This window comes from Aethalodelphis obliquidens, unplaced genomic scaffold, assembly GCF_003676395.1.
Source record: "Aethalodelphis obliquidens isolate GAN/ISIS:26980383/991018 unplaced genomic scaffold, ASM367639v1 scaffold31, whole genome shotgun sequence".
Taxonomy (NCBI): domain Eukaryota; kingdom Metazoa; phylum Chordata; class Mammalia; order Artiodactyla; family Delphinidae; genus Aethalodelphis; species Aethalodelphis obliquidens.
The window spans coordinates 2,495,840-2,511,599 of record NW_020837975.1 but is presented as its reverse complement, the minus strand read 5'-3'; the positions used below and the strand labels follow the sequence as shown (position 1 = coordinate 2,511,599).

Below are 15,760 nucleotides of genomic sequence, written 5' to 3'. Positions count from 1 at the left end.
AGGTGGAGGGTGGATAGACTAATTAAAAACGGACTGGTTCTGGGACTTCCCTGGTGGTCCAGTGGGTAAGACTCCGCACTCCCAATGCAGGGGGCCCAGGTTCGTTCCCTGGTCGGGGAACCTCATCTCACATGCCGCAACTATGAGCCGGCATCCCGCAACTATAAGCCCACATGCCACAACTAAAAAAGATCCCACATGCCTCAACAAAGATCCCGTGTGCCATAACACCCAGTGCAGCCAAAAATAAATAAATAAATATTTTTTTAAACAGACTGGTTCTGGTTACAATAAATTAGAACAAGCACATGCCTCCCACTGAGCATGGCTGTACACCTGGACAGAATGCACTGAGTAGCTTCTGAGGATCCTGAAAAGCAAAGAGTAGCGAGAGGCTTGAAGTAAAAAGGCCAGAATTCAAAGTACCACCAAACCAGTGATGAGTTTGCCATGTTTGCTCTCCAGTATCCCCCAGACTGAATTCAAGCAAGCAACTCAGCCTGAAACCCAGAGCTGGGTACTGAGCTGAGGCAGAGCCAGCTCCAGGAGAAGTCCCCTCATTCTCGCTTGAGGAGTGAAGAAGAGAATTCTTAAGACTCAAAGTGCAGAAATCCCCCATCTTTTTCTTCTCTGAGTTCTCTTAAGCCTCAGCTTTCAAGCAATCCCACGAGCAGTGACATTAGAAATCCCAAAGGAGGAGAAAATAAAACTCTTAGGAAGGAAACCTTCCTTTCTGATCCCAAGAAACTAGGACAAACTCCCATTGTATTCTTTCCCTCTCTTCCTGCCACCTGGCCCTGGACACAAGCATAGTCACAGAAGTGTGCAACGAATAGGAGAGAAAACCCCAACTTTCTGGCTGGATGAACACAAAAGGAACCAACAAAAGTAATACCAACCCTACAGAAATTAAAAGGAGCAAAAGAGAATACTATTAGGCCAACAAATTAGACAATTTAGATAAAATGAACAAATTTCTAGAAAGACACAAATTATCAAACTGACTCAAGAAAAAATAGAAAATCTTAAGAGGTATACATGAAGAATTTGAATACTTAAATTTTAAATTAAAATCATCAATTATGTGAAGAATTGCTCCAGATGACTGGCCAGGAGACTATTCAAGATTTCCTGCAGTGGAGGAAATTTCTTTAAGAAGATGATTTAGTTTGCTAGAACTTTCCATTTTATTTCGTTTCTGTAACGAATGTATTGTCCAAAATGCCCATTTCGTTTTTAAAGATGGAACTCGAAACTCAGTATTTCAATAAAGTAAAAAATAAAATAAAATAAAATAAAAATGGGCAAAGATTTGAACATTTCACTAAGGTCTCTGAACTGCTAACAAGCACACAAAAAAAATGCTCAAAATCATTAGTCATTAGGGAAATGCAAATGAAAACTAAAGTGATACCACTTCAGACCCACTAGAAGAGCTATGATCAAAAAGACAATAACAAGTATTGTCAAGGATGTGGAGAAACTGGAACCCTCATACCCTGCTGTTGAGAATGTTACACTGAACAGTCACTTTGGAAAACAGTTTGACAATTTACTCAAAAAATTAAATACATACTTACCATACAAGCTAGGAATTCTACTCCTAGGTATCTGCCCAAGATAAATAGAAACATATGTCCACACAAAGATTTCAAGCAAATATCCACAGCAGCATTATTTATAATAGCTAAAAATTGGGGGAAAATCCAATGTCCATCAACTGGTGAATAGATAAATGAAGTGTGGTATAGTCATAGAATAAAGTACTATTTAGCAATAAAAATGAACAAACTATTGATACATGCTACAACATGGATGAACCTAGAAAACATTAACATGCGTGAAAGAAGCCAGAGATGCAAAAGACTATCTATTATATGATTCCACTTACATACAATGTCCAGAAAAGGCAAATCCACAGATACCAAAAGCAGATTCATGGTTTTGCAGGTTAGGGGTAGGAACAGGGATCAGTGGAAAACAGGCATGAGAAATCTTTCTGGGGTGATGGAAAATATTCTAAAACTGGAAAGTATAGCCCCCAAAATTGTTGAAATGGTTAGGCTTAAAAATTTCAGGTGGAAGTAATTTTTATACAGATGTAAGCGAAGGTATTAGAAAAGACTGTCCAGGGAAAACGACAGAAAAAGCTTAAAATGAGTGTTTTAGAGATAGTAGACAGCAGCAAACTAAACATAAATCAAAAGATTAGCTACAAAATTGCAAAAGTGGCCACAACACTAACTTCTCCCATCAGCCCTCTATTTCCCCCACTCCCCAAAACAATGTGTGAGCAGAGGCCGTCTATGAGCTGAGAGCCTAGACCTCAAGAGGCCTAGTGCACTTCCAGTCTTGCTGCTATTGGAACCTGAATCTAACTGCATGTGAACCAGCCTGGGTTGGCTTGATGGAAGAGGACAGACCATGTAGAGGCAAACTGTGAGTCAGCCAGAAGCTGACCAACAATGCATGACTGCATTGTTGCATCATCTTCTTAAATTGTGTGATGGCTGCACAACGTTATAAACACACTAAAAATCATTGAATGGTACATTTTTAATGGGTGAACTGTATAGTATGTGAATTATATCTCAATAAAGCTATTTGAAAAATTATGAGCAAGGGAATACGTTGGGAACGTCAACATCTAAGTAGGAAGAGGGTCCAGTGCAGGAACAGAGGGAGCCGTGGCCAGAGAAAAAAGGTTGGGGGTGGGGGAGAGTTTCAAGAAGGGATCAGTGGCCAACAAAGTCCAATGCAAGATAAGTCGATTAAACCTAAGGTGGAAATATGTGATGTAACAATTTAGAACTCAATGTTGAGCTGAGGGTGAGTGGTTTCAAGTCGTAGCAGCAGAAGCCAGATTTTACTAAATTGAGGAGTAAATGAGAGGCGAGGAATAGGAGATGGCAGATTTCAGAGAACTTTTCTTAAGAGAAGAGCTGGTGGTATAGGGAGGTTTACGTTGTTTTCAAAAGGACGCACCTATGATGTTTATGTGTTAGAAACAGGGGCCAGGAGAGAGGGAGCATCAGAAGAGAAAGGAGGGGACGACTCACAGAACAGCTTCCAAGAGACAGGAAGACAAGGAATCATGGCATAAGCATAAAATACCCATAGGGAGGACAGATGAAGTTTTCCTTGGGCTGGGAGGGAAGATTAAGATGCCACTTAGTTTGTAGGGGCGAGAAGTTGTTCTCTGTGAGTTAGGAGACAAAAGTCACTGGCTGAGGGCGAAGGGCTAGGCTTGAGGATTTGAGGAGGAAATAGACATTCAGATTATTATGGGAGAGGGATTTTCTTCAAGGAAGAAGTTTAAAAGCAGAGACACATTTCAAATACTTTTAAAAACTGTAATATATTACATAGCCTTGTACATAATAAATTGCCTGCAAATTTACTATGCTTTGCATTAGGAGTTGTAATGACCACAGGAGCAGGTTGTCACAAACCCCTGGACATATGGTGTCTGCAGTCAAATATAACCCAGTGATGCTTGAGCACTAGACCTGAAACATGCAATGCGCTGCAAGAGTACAGCTTCGGCGTGACCAGAAAGACCCCCAGCCAATCATGGTCCCAGGCCTCCGCAGCTGAGGCCACAACTCTCCACTCTCCGTAACAGAGAAAAAAGAGTGATCAGGCTGTTTGGCCATAGTTACTAGAAAAGAAATCAAAAGTCTTTCCTTCTCTTGAGAGGGCTCACAGCAGGTGTCCTCCTAAGGCATTCAAATAAAATAATGTTCTGTCAAAGCCTTTGTCAGCTGTCAAGTGGTTCACAAAAATTATTTTTTATTATAGCTGGCACCTACTTATATTTCCATCTTGATGTGATCTCAAGACCCCTTTCTTAATCATATTGGCGTGTTCTGAGCTCTGAAAACAGATGTGTTTCCTTAATCGTTGCCTATTCTTAAGCGGTTCTGCTGGCCTGGGGGTTTGCTCTGAGCCCCTGTCTGTCTAGCCAGGTACTACTCAGCCTGCATGCTGCAGCAGAAATATCACCCCCTCCTGGAAGGCTTCTCTGATCACCCCAGCCAGAAGCAATCATATCATCAGAAGTATTCCAACCATTCCTTTTCTATACATAATTTGTTACTTTGTGTTTATGCTAATTGTATCTTTATCTTTACCTGCCTTCAGTTCCTAGAAGGAATCATGTTTTACATGATGCCTTTTTTTAGCAGGATGCTTTTTTGCACATAACAGAAACAGGGCCTGTTTACTCTGAAGGAGATTCAGAGATCATCTTCATGTTACCAGTGAAAACAGAAAGTCTGAATCTCAGAGACCCTAAAAGACTAGACCAAGACGGCACAGTTTGTTAGTGGCAGAGCTGGAACCCAAAGCCAGGACTTTGAACTCTTACTCCTGTAATCCTTTCATTAAACCAATACTTGTTATTAGCCTGTTTCTATGTTGTAACTGCAATCTCAAAAAGAGTCATTCCTAACCCTTGAGGTTAGACAAAGATTTCAGACTTCTCCGAAAAAGCTTTTGTTTCCACTTTCATCTAGACTGGATTTAAAAGGTTTGGATGCATGAAAAAAAAAGTGGGTTTTCTTCTTTCTTCTTCTTCTTCTTTTGCTTTTAGCATTCTGCTTTGTTGCCACGTAGCTGAAGTAAGGGTAAATTATATGGTGGTAGTGACTTTGGTGAATGGGGTGAATTTGTCTTTTTCACAAATGTACTGGCTTTACTTGCACAGCTTGGCCTCTGATGCTCCCATCAGATTTGTGATTCATAGTTGGATGTCAGTTCAGTTACTGGAGCAGAAGAAACCAGTAACTATAAAATTTCAGCACTGATATTGGGAGTGACCTGGAAGTCATCGTCAAGGCAGGGACTACACCTCAGACCCATTCTTATTCCTGTCCTCTAATACCATACCTCATAAAGGATGAAAAAGTAAATGTTTGTTTTTAAAATAATTGTGTGAAACAAAATGAACCCTGTATCATGTGTGGAATTCAACTTAAGACTGATTTAATTAGCATAAACTAACTTAGACCTAGAATTTAACTCTAGGCAAAGAATTTATTTATAAAGATAACCTAATTGTAAAAGAGAGCTAAATAATAAACTATCAGTTTCTCTAATCCACTGAGTAACCCTTAATGAAAGATGCAAATTCCACAACAAGCTGTGAACTATGGGTATTCCACTGACCATTTTTCCATGGTTTGGTGCAGGGATTCTCTGGATACATGATGAGGCCAAGAGGGTCAGTGTGGACCATCCTTTCATCTACGATAACGTGGAAAATTACTGGAAAAACCCAAAGGATTTGCCCATTCAGCTTTGTAAGAAATTGCCACTAAAAATTCACTCCACTTAGCCTCTCTCTTTCATTGAGAATTTTGGGCATATGATTCTTTGAGCTGTGAGTGACACAGTTAAACACTACACAGCAGGCAAAATGTAGCTGGGGGTTCCTGTCTTACTGAGTCCTTATCTCGCTTGAGTTAACTAGAGTTAACTCTTTTGGTTCCTTTCCCTTAAACAGGAAGTGAAGATATTTACTCAATCCTGATGGACACAAAACACCCTCCTGCCTCTGCTGATATCAAACAAGGCTGCCCTTATTCCACCGAGCTGATGAATAGGGATCATGTACCACTGTTCATGCTGGGTATTCTCCAAGGGCATTATATGTAATTGTCTTCACTCTACTGAAGGGCTCACAAGGTTCTTTCTTGTAATCTAATGGTACCTCAATTACCCATATCACTTTCCGAGATTTCCTTAAAATCAGGACTGTCACTGTCTGATCTTCACCACAGGCATCTAGGGAAACAGTTAAGCATTGTGTAAAGTCACAGCATCAAACATTATTAAGTCCCCAGGAAAAGTATCCTTCTTAGAGACCCAGAATGAACACTTGGTTTCCAGACTGCGTCCCATCTCCATGTGAAATCACCTCTCATCACTATATATATTGTATATTACTATATATATGGTACAAGTATTTTATTTTCATATACAAAGCACATATTTCTAGCTATCTAACTGGGCCTTTTATCTGTCAGAGAATTGGAGATTGAGCCCTTGCTGAGTAGATTAATAATTTTACATTCTCATATGCTATTATTAAAACTTAGAGAACTCTTAAGCCAGTAGAGATGAGTTTGCAAGTATACGAAAATAAAAAGGGGCTGTTGGTGGTTATGGTTCCCAAACATCTCATAAATCTCTGAATCATTTATTTCTAGCTTCATGAGGAAGAAACTGAGTTGAAGAAAGGTGTTTATTATCCACTTAGTGAGGGGGGAAAAGCTGCAGCCCCTCACAAGACATACGTGGCTTTTTTTCCTGCTGCAGAACTTCCCCAAAGCACACTGAGTCCTGATGCCAGGGTTTCCCCCGTGGAGAAGTATTTCTCTCCCTACCTGGGAAGAAACATCCTGAAATTTCCTCTCCAGTTGGACTTTCCTGGACGTGTGGAAAGCAGAAGCAATATCCTCCGCCAAGCAAAGCAGCCAAGAGCTAACTGAACTTCCTCATGTGTTCCAGGGCTTTCCCAAAGCTCTTTCACATTTCAAAATAAGTCCGCAGATCCTAAACCCATTTTCCTCATTTGACAGCCACGGCAATACTGAGAGTGAATTATCTACTGACTGAGATTGGGATGAGGAATAGAATACTCGACAGGACTATAACTTGTAGGAAAATCAAAACATTTTCTTTGATACTTATTTTGCAGCAGCTACTGCTACAAAGCAACAAGAATAGCCATTATGTGACACAAGTTCTAATTTTCTAACACGCTAGAATCCAAAAACTTCATAGGTATTTCTCAAGGAGAAAATCCTGCTGGAAATGGCATTTTGGTAGAAACGGAGAAGGAAAAAAAATCCCCTCTGTTTTCCGTAGAGGAAAATGTCTTATTTGTGGCGAACATGAAACAATGATGAAATATGACATTCTCATGGAACAGTCTCACGATTTTTACTTATAAAATGACATTCTTTGAGTAGTTTAACCCAGGGACTTGGTATGAAAAGGAACATGGGGGGCCTATCAACAAATGAAGCTAATACTGCATTGAACTTTCTGAGAAAAAAAAATCTAACCAAATACATTTTGTTATAATTAGTGATTTACATTTTTTAACACAAACTCCAGGGCAATGTTTTAAAGTCTAGAAAGATAAGAGTTGGGATTCAGCAAATGCTGAATTCTGAGCAACGTCCTGAGAATGTGCATTTTTCTTTTTGGCCCAATTCTGAGTTGTATTTGCCCAGTTACAAGAACTGGCACTCACAGAGAATTTTTCACTCATTTGATAAATACTTATTAAGAGCCCATTATACACCAGGCAGTGGGGATATAGCCCTAAACAAGAGAGACTTGGTCCATGCCGTCATGATGTTCCCAGCCCGGCAGACAAGGCGAATACGAAGCACACACAGGATGTCAACCTGTACCAGGAATCTTGTGAAATGAGCTATGGCATTAAACAATCACTCCCAGCTTTCCTAACCAAATGCAAGCTCAGGACAAATGCTTAACTGACAGATAACTAGACAAAACGTAGACCTATCTCATTTTTTCTGCCTATGCTTTAGTTGAAACACTTGATGACTAATCTAACAACCCATAACAGGATTCTTATTCTGGTTCTATCATTTACACGTACTGGACTGGTGATTTCCTTTTAAAATGAAAATCCTAAATTTTGGTGTTCGCACCCTGGCTGGGATTTATTTTTTGTCACCTCTAAATGGGTTATTCTATTAAATTAATCAAGTATTCAAAAAGTGTTGGTTCATAACAGGCACAGCTTATGCTGTTTCACATAACTTTGAATTAATCTAATAAAGACTTTAAGATTTGTGGACAGATCTTTTATTTTTACACATTTTTAATTCAATTTTACAAAATGTAATGATACCTACCCAGTACTGAATAGCTACTATGAACTAAGTGGGGTTTTGTTAACATGATTACTGGTAAACCTGCCCTCCCCCTACAGCCCTATAAGGTACTATTGGCCCTATTTTATAGTTGAAGGGCTGAGAAGTTGAGAGAGTTTCCCAGCACCACACAGCTAGTTAGTGTAAAGGCAGCAATGGAACCTCTGATTATCTGACTGGTTATTTTATTCTCTTTACAGTCCTAAATTGAGTTAATAGTTCTCACCCACTGGGGTTCCATGTAGAATTATTCATTGTGCCACATTATAACGATGTTATAGTAATGCAGTAAAAGCTATCAAGCAACCAGAGTCCAATCAAACATCTAGGGTGGAATAAAACATTGGATTAACTAGTGAAATGAAATGTAAAATAACTTTTCAGGTAAATGGCAAGTCAATGGAGCGTTTCTAACTATGAAGTCTTTGCTAAAATGAGCAAAGGGCATCAAACATTGCTACCAACACCCTCCTGGCTGTGTGAAACTCGTGGGAAAAGAGGGACAATCATCTCGCATTAAGTGAAGGGTTGGCCTGGAAATTCATCAAGAAATGCTGGGTCAGGGAGAGCTTGTGTTTCTCATTTTGGTCTATCTCCAGCGGAACTAGTCCTACAACAGTTCCACTGAATTGCTGCAAAGCCAGGTCACCTGTTTATGGAGGGATGGTCCACGTTTTGTTAGTAAAGCCAGATCACTACCACCATCGCTCTGCAAAAATCATCAGACATCCCCAGTAAAACATGGAGCTCTTTCCGGGTGAATAGGAATATAAACTTGAAAGTCTAAAGGAAAATGCACATGGATCAAACTGCTCTGCACCAGCTCCCTAAAAGCTCCCAGCTGAGGTTAGATACCCAAGTGAACAGCCGCCGCCAGCTGCCTGCACCCAGAAAGCTTCGGGCGATTTATAGATTGTCAAGGAAACTGAGATCCATCCCGAGGCTCAGTTCCTAAGGTCTGGCCGCTTTTAAGGGCTGTCTCACCCCTTCCAGCACAGCGGCTCCAGGACACAAGAGATCTGCCAATACCGTTCACTAGGCACTCATGCTGGGGAGTCACTTAAAAGGAAACACGTCCCTTTCGGCTTGGGGGTAGCATGCTCGCCATTCAACGCCCTACTGGCTTCTGAACACCCATATGATTAATATTGGTACCCAGCAAAGAGAACTTCTTCTGACCTTGAGCGTGCGCGCTAAATAAATTACCTCGGAACGAAAGTGGTGTGATCTCAAAACAGCATCTGCGGAAAAAAAAAGAAAAACGAGACGTCAATTAACTCCTTGTTCTTCACCTGCCGAGTCACGGACGACTTACCCGGGGGACGAGGGTCGGGGAGGCGCGTTCCGGACGCCTCTAACGCAGTGGGGACAGCCTGCTGGGAGGGCTGTTTACTAGGCCATCGGTCTCTAGGTGATTTCTCCGCGAGAAGTTTCAGGGAAAGTTCTGGGGGAGTTGGGGAGCCCCGAACTCTCCATGCCCCACGGTCCAGCGCCGGCCGGAGGGTGGGGGTGGACGAGGCTGCCGCAGCCCGGACTGCGCTCCAGCCATCCCCGGGGCTTAAGCACACTGACACCAAGCATCTGGTGCGTTCCCCCCACCTCCCGGCGATCTGCTTCCCGCGGTCACCCCAATCCGGCCGACCCGAGGAGGGGGACAGGGACGCTAAACACGGAAACGCACTGGGCTAGGGGAGCGGGCGTGGATAGGGTAGAGGGAGCAGCGCGGAAGCCAGAGAGCGCGCTTCCCTCTTCAAATCGGCTTAAAGATCCCTTCCGGCCCGAGTAAGCCCGTCGCGGGGTGTCTTACCTCGGCTCCTTGAACGACCCGAAAAGACCGATTTCATCGGATGCCTCCCCTTCTGGAGCCTGCGGTGCCAGCAGCAGAAGAAGATGATGGTGGCGATGGTGCCCAGCAGAAGCAACAAGAGGAAAAGGGCACATTGGATGCTGTAGGGTCTCAGCAAGACGAGGAAAGCGGCGGCAATCATGGTGCGGGGCGAAGCGGCGGCGGCTGCCGGCGGGGCTGGAGGGCGGCGGCACAAGCACCCGCGCGGGGCGCACGCTGAGCTGCGGGCACGGGCGAGCGCAGCTCAGCGCGTCATGCCCGACGCTTGCGGCCCCGCGCCCGGCCCAATGGCTGCGCACTCGCGTCCGCCGCGCTACGCGAGTGAGCCCGGGCTGCGGGCAGCGCTGGCCATGACTCAGCAGACGGCGACCTAGCACGGACTTGGCCGCGGGTAGCCCACCCCGCCCTCCCCGGGCGCCCCCGCCCCCACCCGTGCGCAGCCCCCGCCGGAGACGCGGCGGACGGGGAGGGGCAGCGCCGCCGGCAACGGGGCCACCTGGGCTCTGCGCATCGTCCCACGGCCACCGCCGGCCTCTGCATCCCCAAAGCCGGGAGCACGTGGGGCGGGGCGGGGACGCGGCGGCCCGCGGGGGGCGGGCGTGGGGCGTCGCGGCGGGGGCTCAGCGGATGACATCACGGCCGGGCTGCGGCAGCGCGGGCGCGCGGACATGGCTGCTACGGCTCCAGCGGCAGCCGCGGGCTGCGCCCGGGCCTGAGCGTCCAGCGCCATCCCGCGGGGCCGCCCGCCGGTCCGCACCGTCCGGGGGGCACGGGCCGGGCGCCCCTCCGTTCCCGGACGCCCGGGCTGCCACCTCTCCAGCCTCCCGTGCCCAGATCGCTGGACCCGGCGACAGGGGGCGCCCCGGAGCCACGGGGAGACCGCGAGGCGCCGACTGGAGCCTGCAGGCGGTGCTGCCCCTGCTTCCCACCTCCCCGCGCCCCACCCCGAGGCTGGGGCTTCGGAGGATGCAGCTGGGTGAGCTATTGCTTGCGGGGGGTTCCTGCACGCCGAAGCGTGAGCCCCGGGCAGGGCCTTTCCTGGGAATTGGGGTCCCCCGGAACGGGGGCCCGTCCCGTCCGTTCCCCCTGAACTGGGCGCGCTCCCCGGCGGAGCGCTCGGGTCTGCAGACTTGAACTCTGTCACTCAGCCGAGAAGGGGGCACTTTGCATCCTCTTGTATCCATGTTGACCCTAAAACCTTGCCTCCTTTAGTGCAATTGGAGGCAGAGGCAATTTCAGATTGAGGAACCAGCAGATGGAGGAAGTTGGAGATTGGCTTGTAAATATTTTGAGGAGAGATTTTGTAGGGCGAGTGAGGAAGTAGTGATCTATCACACTCAAAACGCACACACTCCCTTTCTCCCTCTTGCCCCCTCCCCTTTCTTCGTAATCAGCAAAAGGAATCCTGCAGTTGGAGATTTTCCTGGGGCCGCTGGCGCAGTGCGGACGCGGGAGGCGCGGCGGGGGCGCTGCAGTGGCCTCTGTCCCTGCGGCCGCCGGGCCACCTGGCCCGGACCAATTGCGACAGTGACCTCAGCCGGCCGGTGTTCTGTCGCCTTCTGCTGCTCCCGAGCCAGTGCTCGCTTTTCCCGTGCGGGGCTGGGTTTTGCTTGTTTTGTTTGCTCGCGTAGAGAAACTGCAATTATAGTGACAAGGTAACCCATTACTGCATTTGTGGAGTTGCTAGTAACTACTAGGGTGGACTCTGGAATATTTCGGAGACTGAAGAAATTGTGTCTTAATAAAGTATTTTGTAAAATTCCGGAAAGCAGTTCAAAAATCGATGACAATACTTAATTTTGTTATTTGTTTGTAGGATCTCAAGATCAGTGTGGTTTTCTAACTATACAAAATACACTATTCAGCTCTGCATAAAGGCTTACCATTGATGTTCTTAAGGCCTTTAACGTATTACCACGTGTAAGCATTAAAGGACACTCAAAAAGGCATTGAATAATGCACGTCTTAAATGCCAGATTCATCACCATGGGAAACAATGGATTGAGTTTTCTTATGTACATCTTGTTTCCTATGATAAAATAAGCATTATCTCATTCAGTTGTTCTGGTTTGAAGGTGGACCTTGCTTGCAGATGCTGTATAAAGTGAGAATGGTGAATCAGAGTGCCTGCAGGATGGGCTTACAAGGTCCCTGGCTCTGGGCCTGATAGGTAGCACTGCATTTGTGCACGTCGCTCAAAGGTTTCCTGATACCGCAGCCACTGCAGTGGGAGACCACATTGCCATCCACTGTGCAGGGGTTATTGAGGAGAAGCCTGGGAGCCTGCCGTGTGGGGCACAACAGGAAAGGAAGAATTCTGTACCGCATTGCCTCACAGTGGCCTGGTGGAGTAATTTAAAACAACAACAAAACTGAATTAACCTTTTGCAAACATTGGGAGAAATAACTAATGAGGAAGGTCATCGTTACTTTATACTTATTGAGGAAAATTTGTGAGTGAGCTGAAATGGCCCTAAATATCCTTGAAACATGCCGAAGACCGCAAATACAGCATAGTAACCATTTTGCCCCAAACTGTGCATTTATAACAACAGAAAGCAACTAAATAGCAATTATGATTTTGAGTTACGACTTTAGCACAATTGTTATCACTCTGAGTCTTGCTGCAGCCATTTGTAAGTTTGAAGTGCACACAAGAACATCATTTATCTCTTTTGGCAGGCAAATACTTAACTGCCCTGCAGTAGGATTATAGATATTTCTTTTTAGATGCGTTCATTTCTGTTCTTTGCATCAGTTATCTCAAGGATACTAATAATAATAATAAGCAAACCAAATCGTTGAAAGAATTTAGTATTTAGGTTCCATTGTTTTCTGCTTTGTTTGTTGCTAATTTATCACTCCCTTCTCCGAATGGCATGTTATTAATTGCTTCTTTCTGTGTGTTTGTGTGATGCTAATGCATTGTGGAATTCAATAAATATTAAATCAACCAATCAATCCTTTTTGGAAGTTAATTTAGTAAAATTCATACCTTTTCTTTCTGATAGATTTTCATTAAAAAATAATAATTGACATTATATCAAATTCACAAATTTAAAGTTTGGAGGTAGGGGTGGAGGAGGAAAGTCCATGGCCAAATCTTTCATACCAAAGAATGAAAAAATGAAAATGGAAAAGTATATATAATTTTTTGACTTTTTATGATAGTGAGCTAGCACTGTCACACAAGAGAAGACAAATGAGTTGGGGAAATTAGTTAAGAGAGTTTGGTATCTGGTATGTAGAAGATGGTCCACCCTGCAGCCCTTTTTCCCTTTAGATGCTCAACCAAATTGAGAACACACACGAGGAACCGAAAGGAAATTAAAATGTTAACCCTATTCAGGGTGAAGTCAGATTGAAGAGCATAGCTTAGGCTCAAAGCCAAAATGGGGCGTCTTATTCCTTTTCCACTAACTCTTCACCCCCGCCCAGTCACAGCTAAAGAATTACAGTCCTTCCCAACAGTAAAGCAGGAAAGAACCCTACCTGTACTACTTCTCACCTGAAGACCAGAGGCTAAAAAGAGCCTCACACTCTCCAATCCACGAGGCCTGCAGCACGAGTGAGCAAGAGGCAGGACCGTGTGTGAGGAGGGACCTTTCATATACCAGCCCTGCCCATTGGTGGCCCCAGGCCCTCCCCAAGGCCCCTCATCACTGAGTCATTCTGCTCCCAAAGATAAGAGTAAGGGGCTTTCATAACATGACAGAAACATCTTCTGCAGTACCTCCCTAGAGGTAGGAAGTTATGGCACAAATTCCTGATGTTTGGGTCAGGGAGAAATACAGAAAAGAAGAGAAGGATCCATCTAAGCTGTGTGGTGACCAATTGAGGGAAAGGCAGGGATTGCAGAGGACTCAAGTTTTGGGCTCGGGTGAAGGAAGAGTTGTGAAGGCAGAGGTGACAAACTGAGTTTCAGACCCATTGAGGGGCAGAGGTGTCAGAAGGTCATCCGTGTGAAATTACCCATGAAAACACGGCTGGAGACTGAGAACCAGAGACAGATGGGAATCACCCACATCAATTTATAGTTGAAGTCACTGATGTGGACGAAATGACTATGGAAGAGAAAGTGTAGAAAGAACTGGTATCAGTTGAGGTCTATCCTGATGGGGCTTTTTCTGTAAACCTACATCGCTGGAAACGCCTCGCAGAGTAACTACGTGGTTTCCTTTACTCACAGAACTACGTGTTAGATCTGTGGGGAAGAACTACAAGACAGAGCTGCCAAGTGAACTGTGAAAAGCCAAACAGTCAAACTTTTTTTATCTTAGGTATTTGGCACATCCCAATGATCTCTACTGTTCTAGGGTGTGACAGCTTAGGAGTGAATATGATTTGAACTTAATGCATTTTTAAAGGGTATCTAAAATTCAGAACCAGGCAGATCCATCTCCTGACCCTAAACATGGTCCTAAAGAAAACTGCTTGAGGAAATTGGATCCCAAAGATTACAGGTGGGGAATTTTGAAGTTTGTCCATATTCCATTGGAGATCAAAGAAGCCCAACTAAAAGGATTGTGGACGGACTGACATGACAACTGTGGATTGAGCAAAACTTCTTTTTGCAAGGGCTACCTTATCTTGAAGTTTCTGGCTTTGGTGAAACAAAGGTGATTGGCAGTGGAAAAAATCAGAACATGTGAAATTCCTTAAAAATTTATTGACTGAAATAATTTTGCCTATGTTACACATAACTTAATAAAAAGAAAAAAACCTTTACACTTTGTGCAGAAAGTAAAAAAAAAAAAACCAAAAACTGGAATCAGAGCTTTGGAGATATCTTCCCCTTGTGGACTGGAGAAGGAGAGCAGATGACACGTGGGAAGTGCTTCCAGTTCAGGGGTTCCCAGGACAGATGCACATCTGGGGTAAGGAGCCTGAGGACTGAGGACCAGTGATGATGAGCCCTCTGCACACCTTCCGGGGAACTGGCTCATCACAGTGGGAGAGGCTGAACCCGGACGGGAGTGGATTGGAGAGGGACGAGGACGTGGGAAAGAGGCAAGAGTGCTGTCTACAGTCTTTGGTGAAATTTAACTCTAGAATGCATGGGTAGAAATGCAAGTAAAGCCTGAGTAAAGGGCAACACATGGGCTTTTGTCAGGACAGGGGTACAACTTGGGAGATGGAGCCAGCAGCGGGAGAGAAACTGAGAGTTGAAGGGAGGGGAGAAGGTGACCTCTCCAATGCATTTGTGGTTTAGATACTTGTCCTCATGCTCCCTGGGTCCCCCAGACCAGTTCTTTCTGCTCTCAGACTGCCTTTGACTCTGCAGAATTAAAACTGACCCTGACTGGTTGTGATGGCTCCCTGCCCCTGGGCCCCTCCCCACCAGCCCTGGCTACTAATGCTCAGACTAGAAGAAGGATTTTTAGGGAAAGAGAACGAATGCCTTGGAATGTAGCTCTGGCTGTTTGTAAGCGTTTATTACAAACCTCGATAGAAGGTAGTAGATGACCCAACTGGTAATCACACAGAGACATTCCATTGGAATGTTACCCCCTTGAAAACAAAAAGTTTGGGTAAGAATGGCTCTAGCAATAAATGATTTGAAGTAAATCATACTGATTTTGGACTGGCAACCTTCTTGATCCTGAGTGAAGTTTTTTACTCTCAGAAATCAATGGCATGAAAGGAATTGGGAGGAATCTGAGGAAACATGTTGTATACCTGTTTATTCCCAAATAGTTTTCATGGCAGTCTGAGACCAGGGCCTATGCCAACCATATACATGTTCTTGTATTGAAAGTTCAAGGAGCTACATCATTTGGGAGCACCGACAGCAACTAACATAATCTTGGAGGCAATTTCCAGCCACCAGAATCAGGGGAGCCATCATACAGATGCATCACTGTTGTCTTTTTAAATTTTGCATTTATGAAGGAGAAACAATTGTTATTTGCAATAATATCAAATCTTTGCAGCAAATATATCCCAGGAAAGGACTTTATTTTACAGTAATAAAAACTTGGAAAATAACTCAAAGGCA

General features: G+C 44.6%; 1 protein-coding gene and 1 non-coding gene across 16 annotated transcripts in view; one reads left to right on the top strand and one right to left on the bottom strand.

Annotated features, from left to right (window-relative positions):
- The window catches only part of DST (dystonin), a 497,966-nt gene extending 487,975 nt beyond the window's left edge, over positions 1–9,991 (bottom strand). For 5 of the 15 annotated variants that reach the window (XM_027126861.1, XM_027126866.1, XM_027126863.1 and 2 more), the window contains exons 1-2: positions 9,724–9,982; positions 9,123–9,157 (exon numbers count right to left, since the gene is read on the bottom strand). In XM_027126861.1, coding sequence (XP_026982662.1) covers positions 9,123–9,157; positions 9,724–9,904 — 216 coding nt within the window. In that variant the 5' untranslated portion in view covers positions 9,905–9,982. Of the gene's footprint in view, positions 1–9,122; positions 9,158–9,723 lie in introns of all 15 variants that reach the window. The other 10 variants (XM_027126864.1, XM_027126865.1, XM_027126869.1 and 7 more) reach the window with 6 other exon arrangements.
- Positions 9,992–13,861: 3,870 nt separating this feature from the next.
- LOC113631225 (small nucleolar RNA SNORA18) lies at positions 13,862–13,992 on the top strand. The gene has a single exon (XR_003437233.1). It is a non-coding gene; the product is annotated as a small nucleolar RNA SNORA18 (small nucleolar RNA).
- Positions 13,993–15,760: the final 1,768 nt, after the last annotated feature.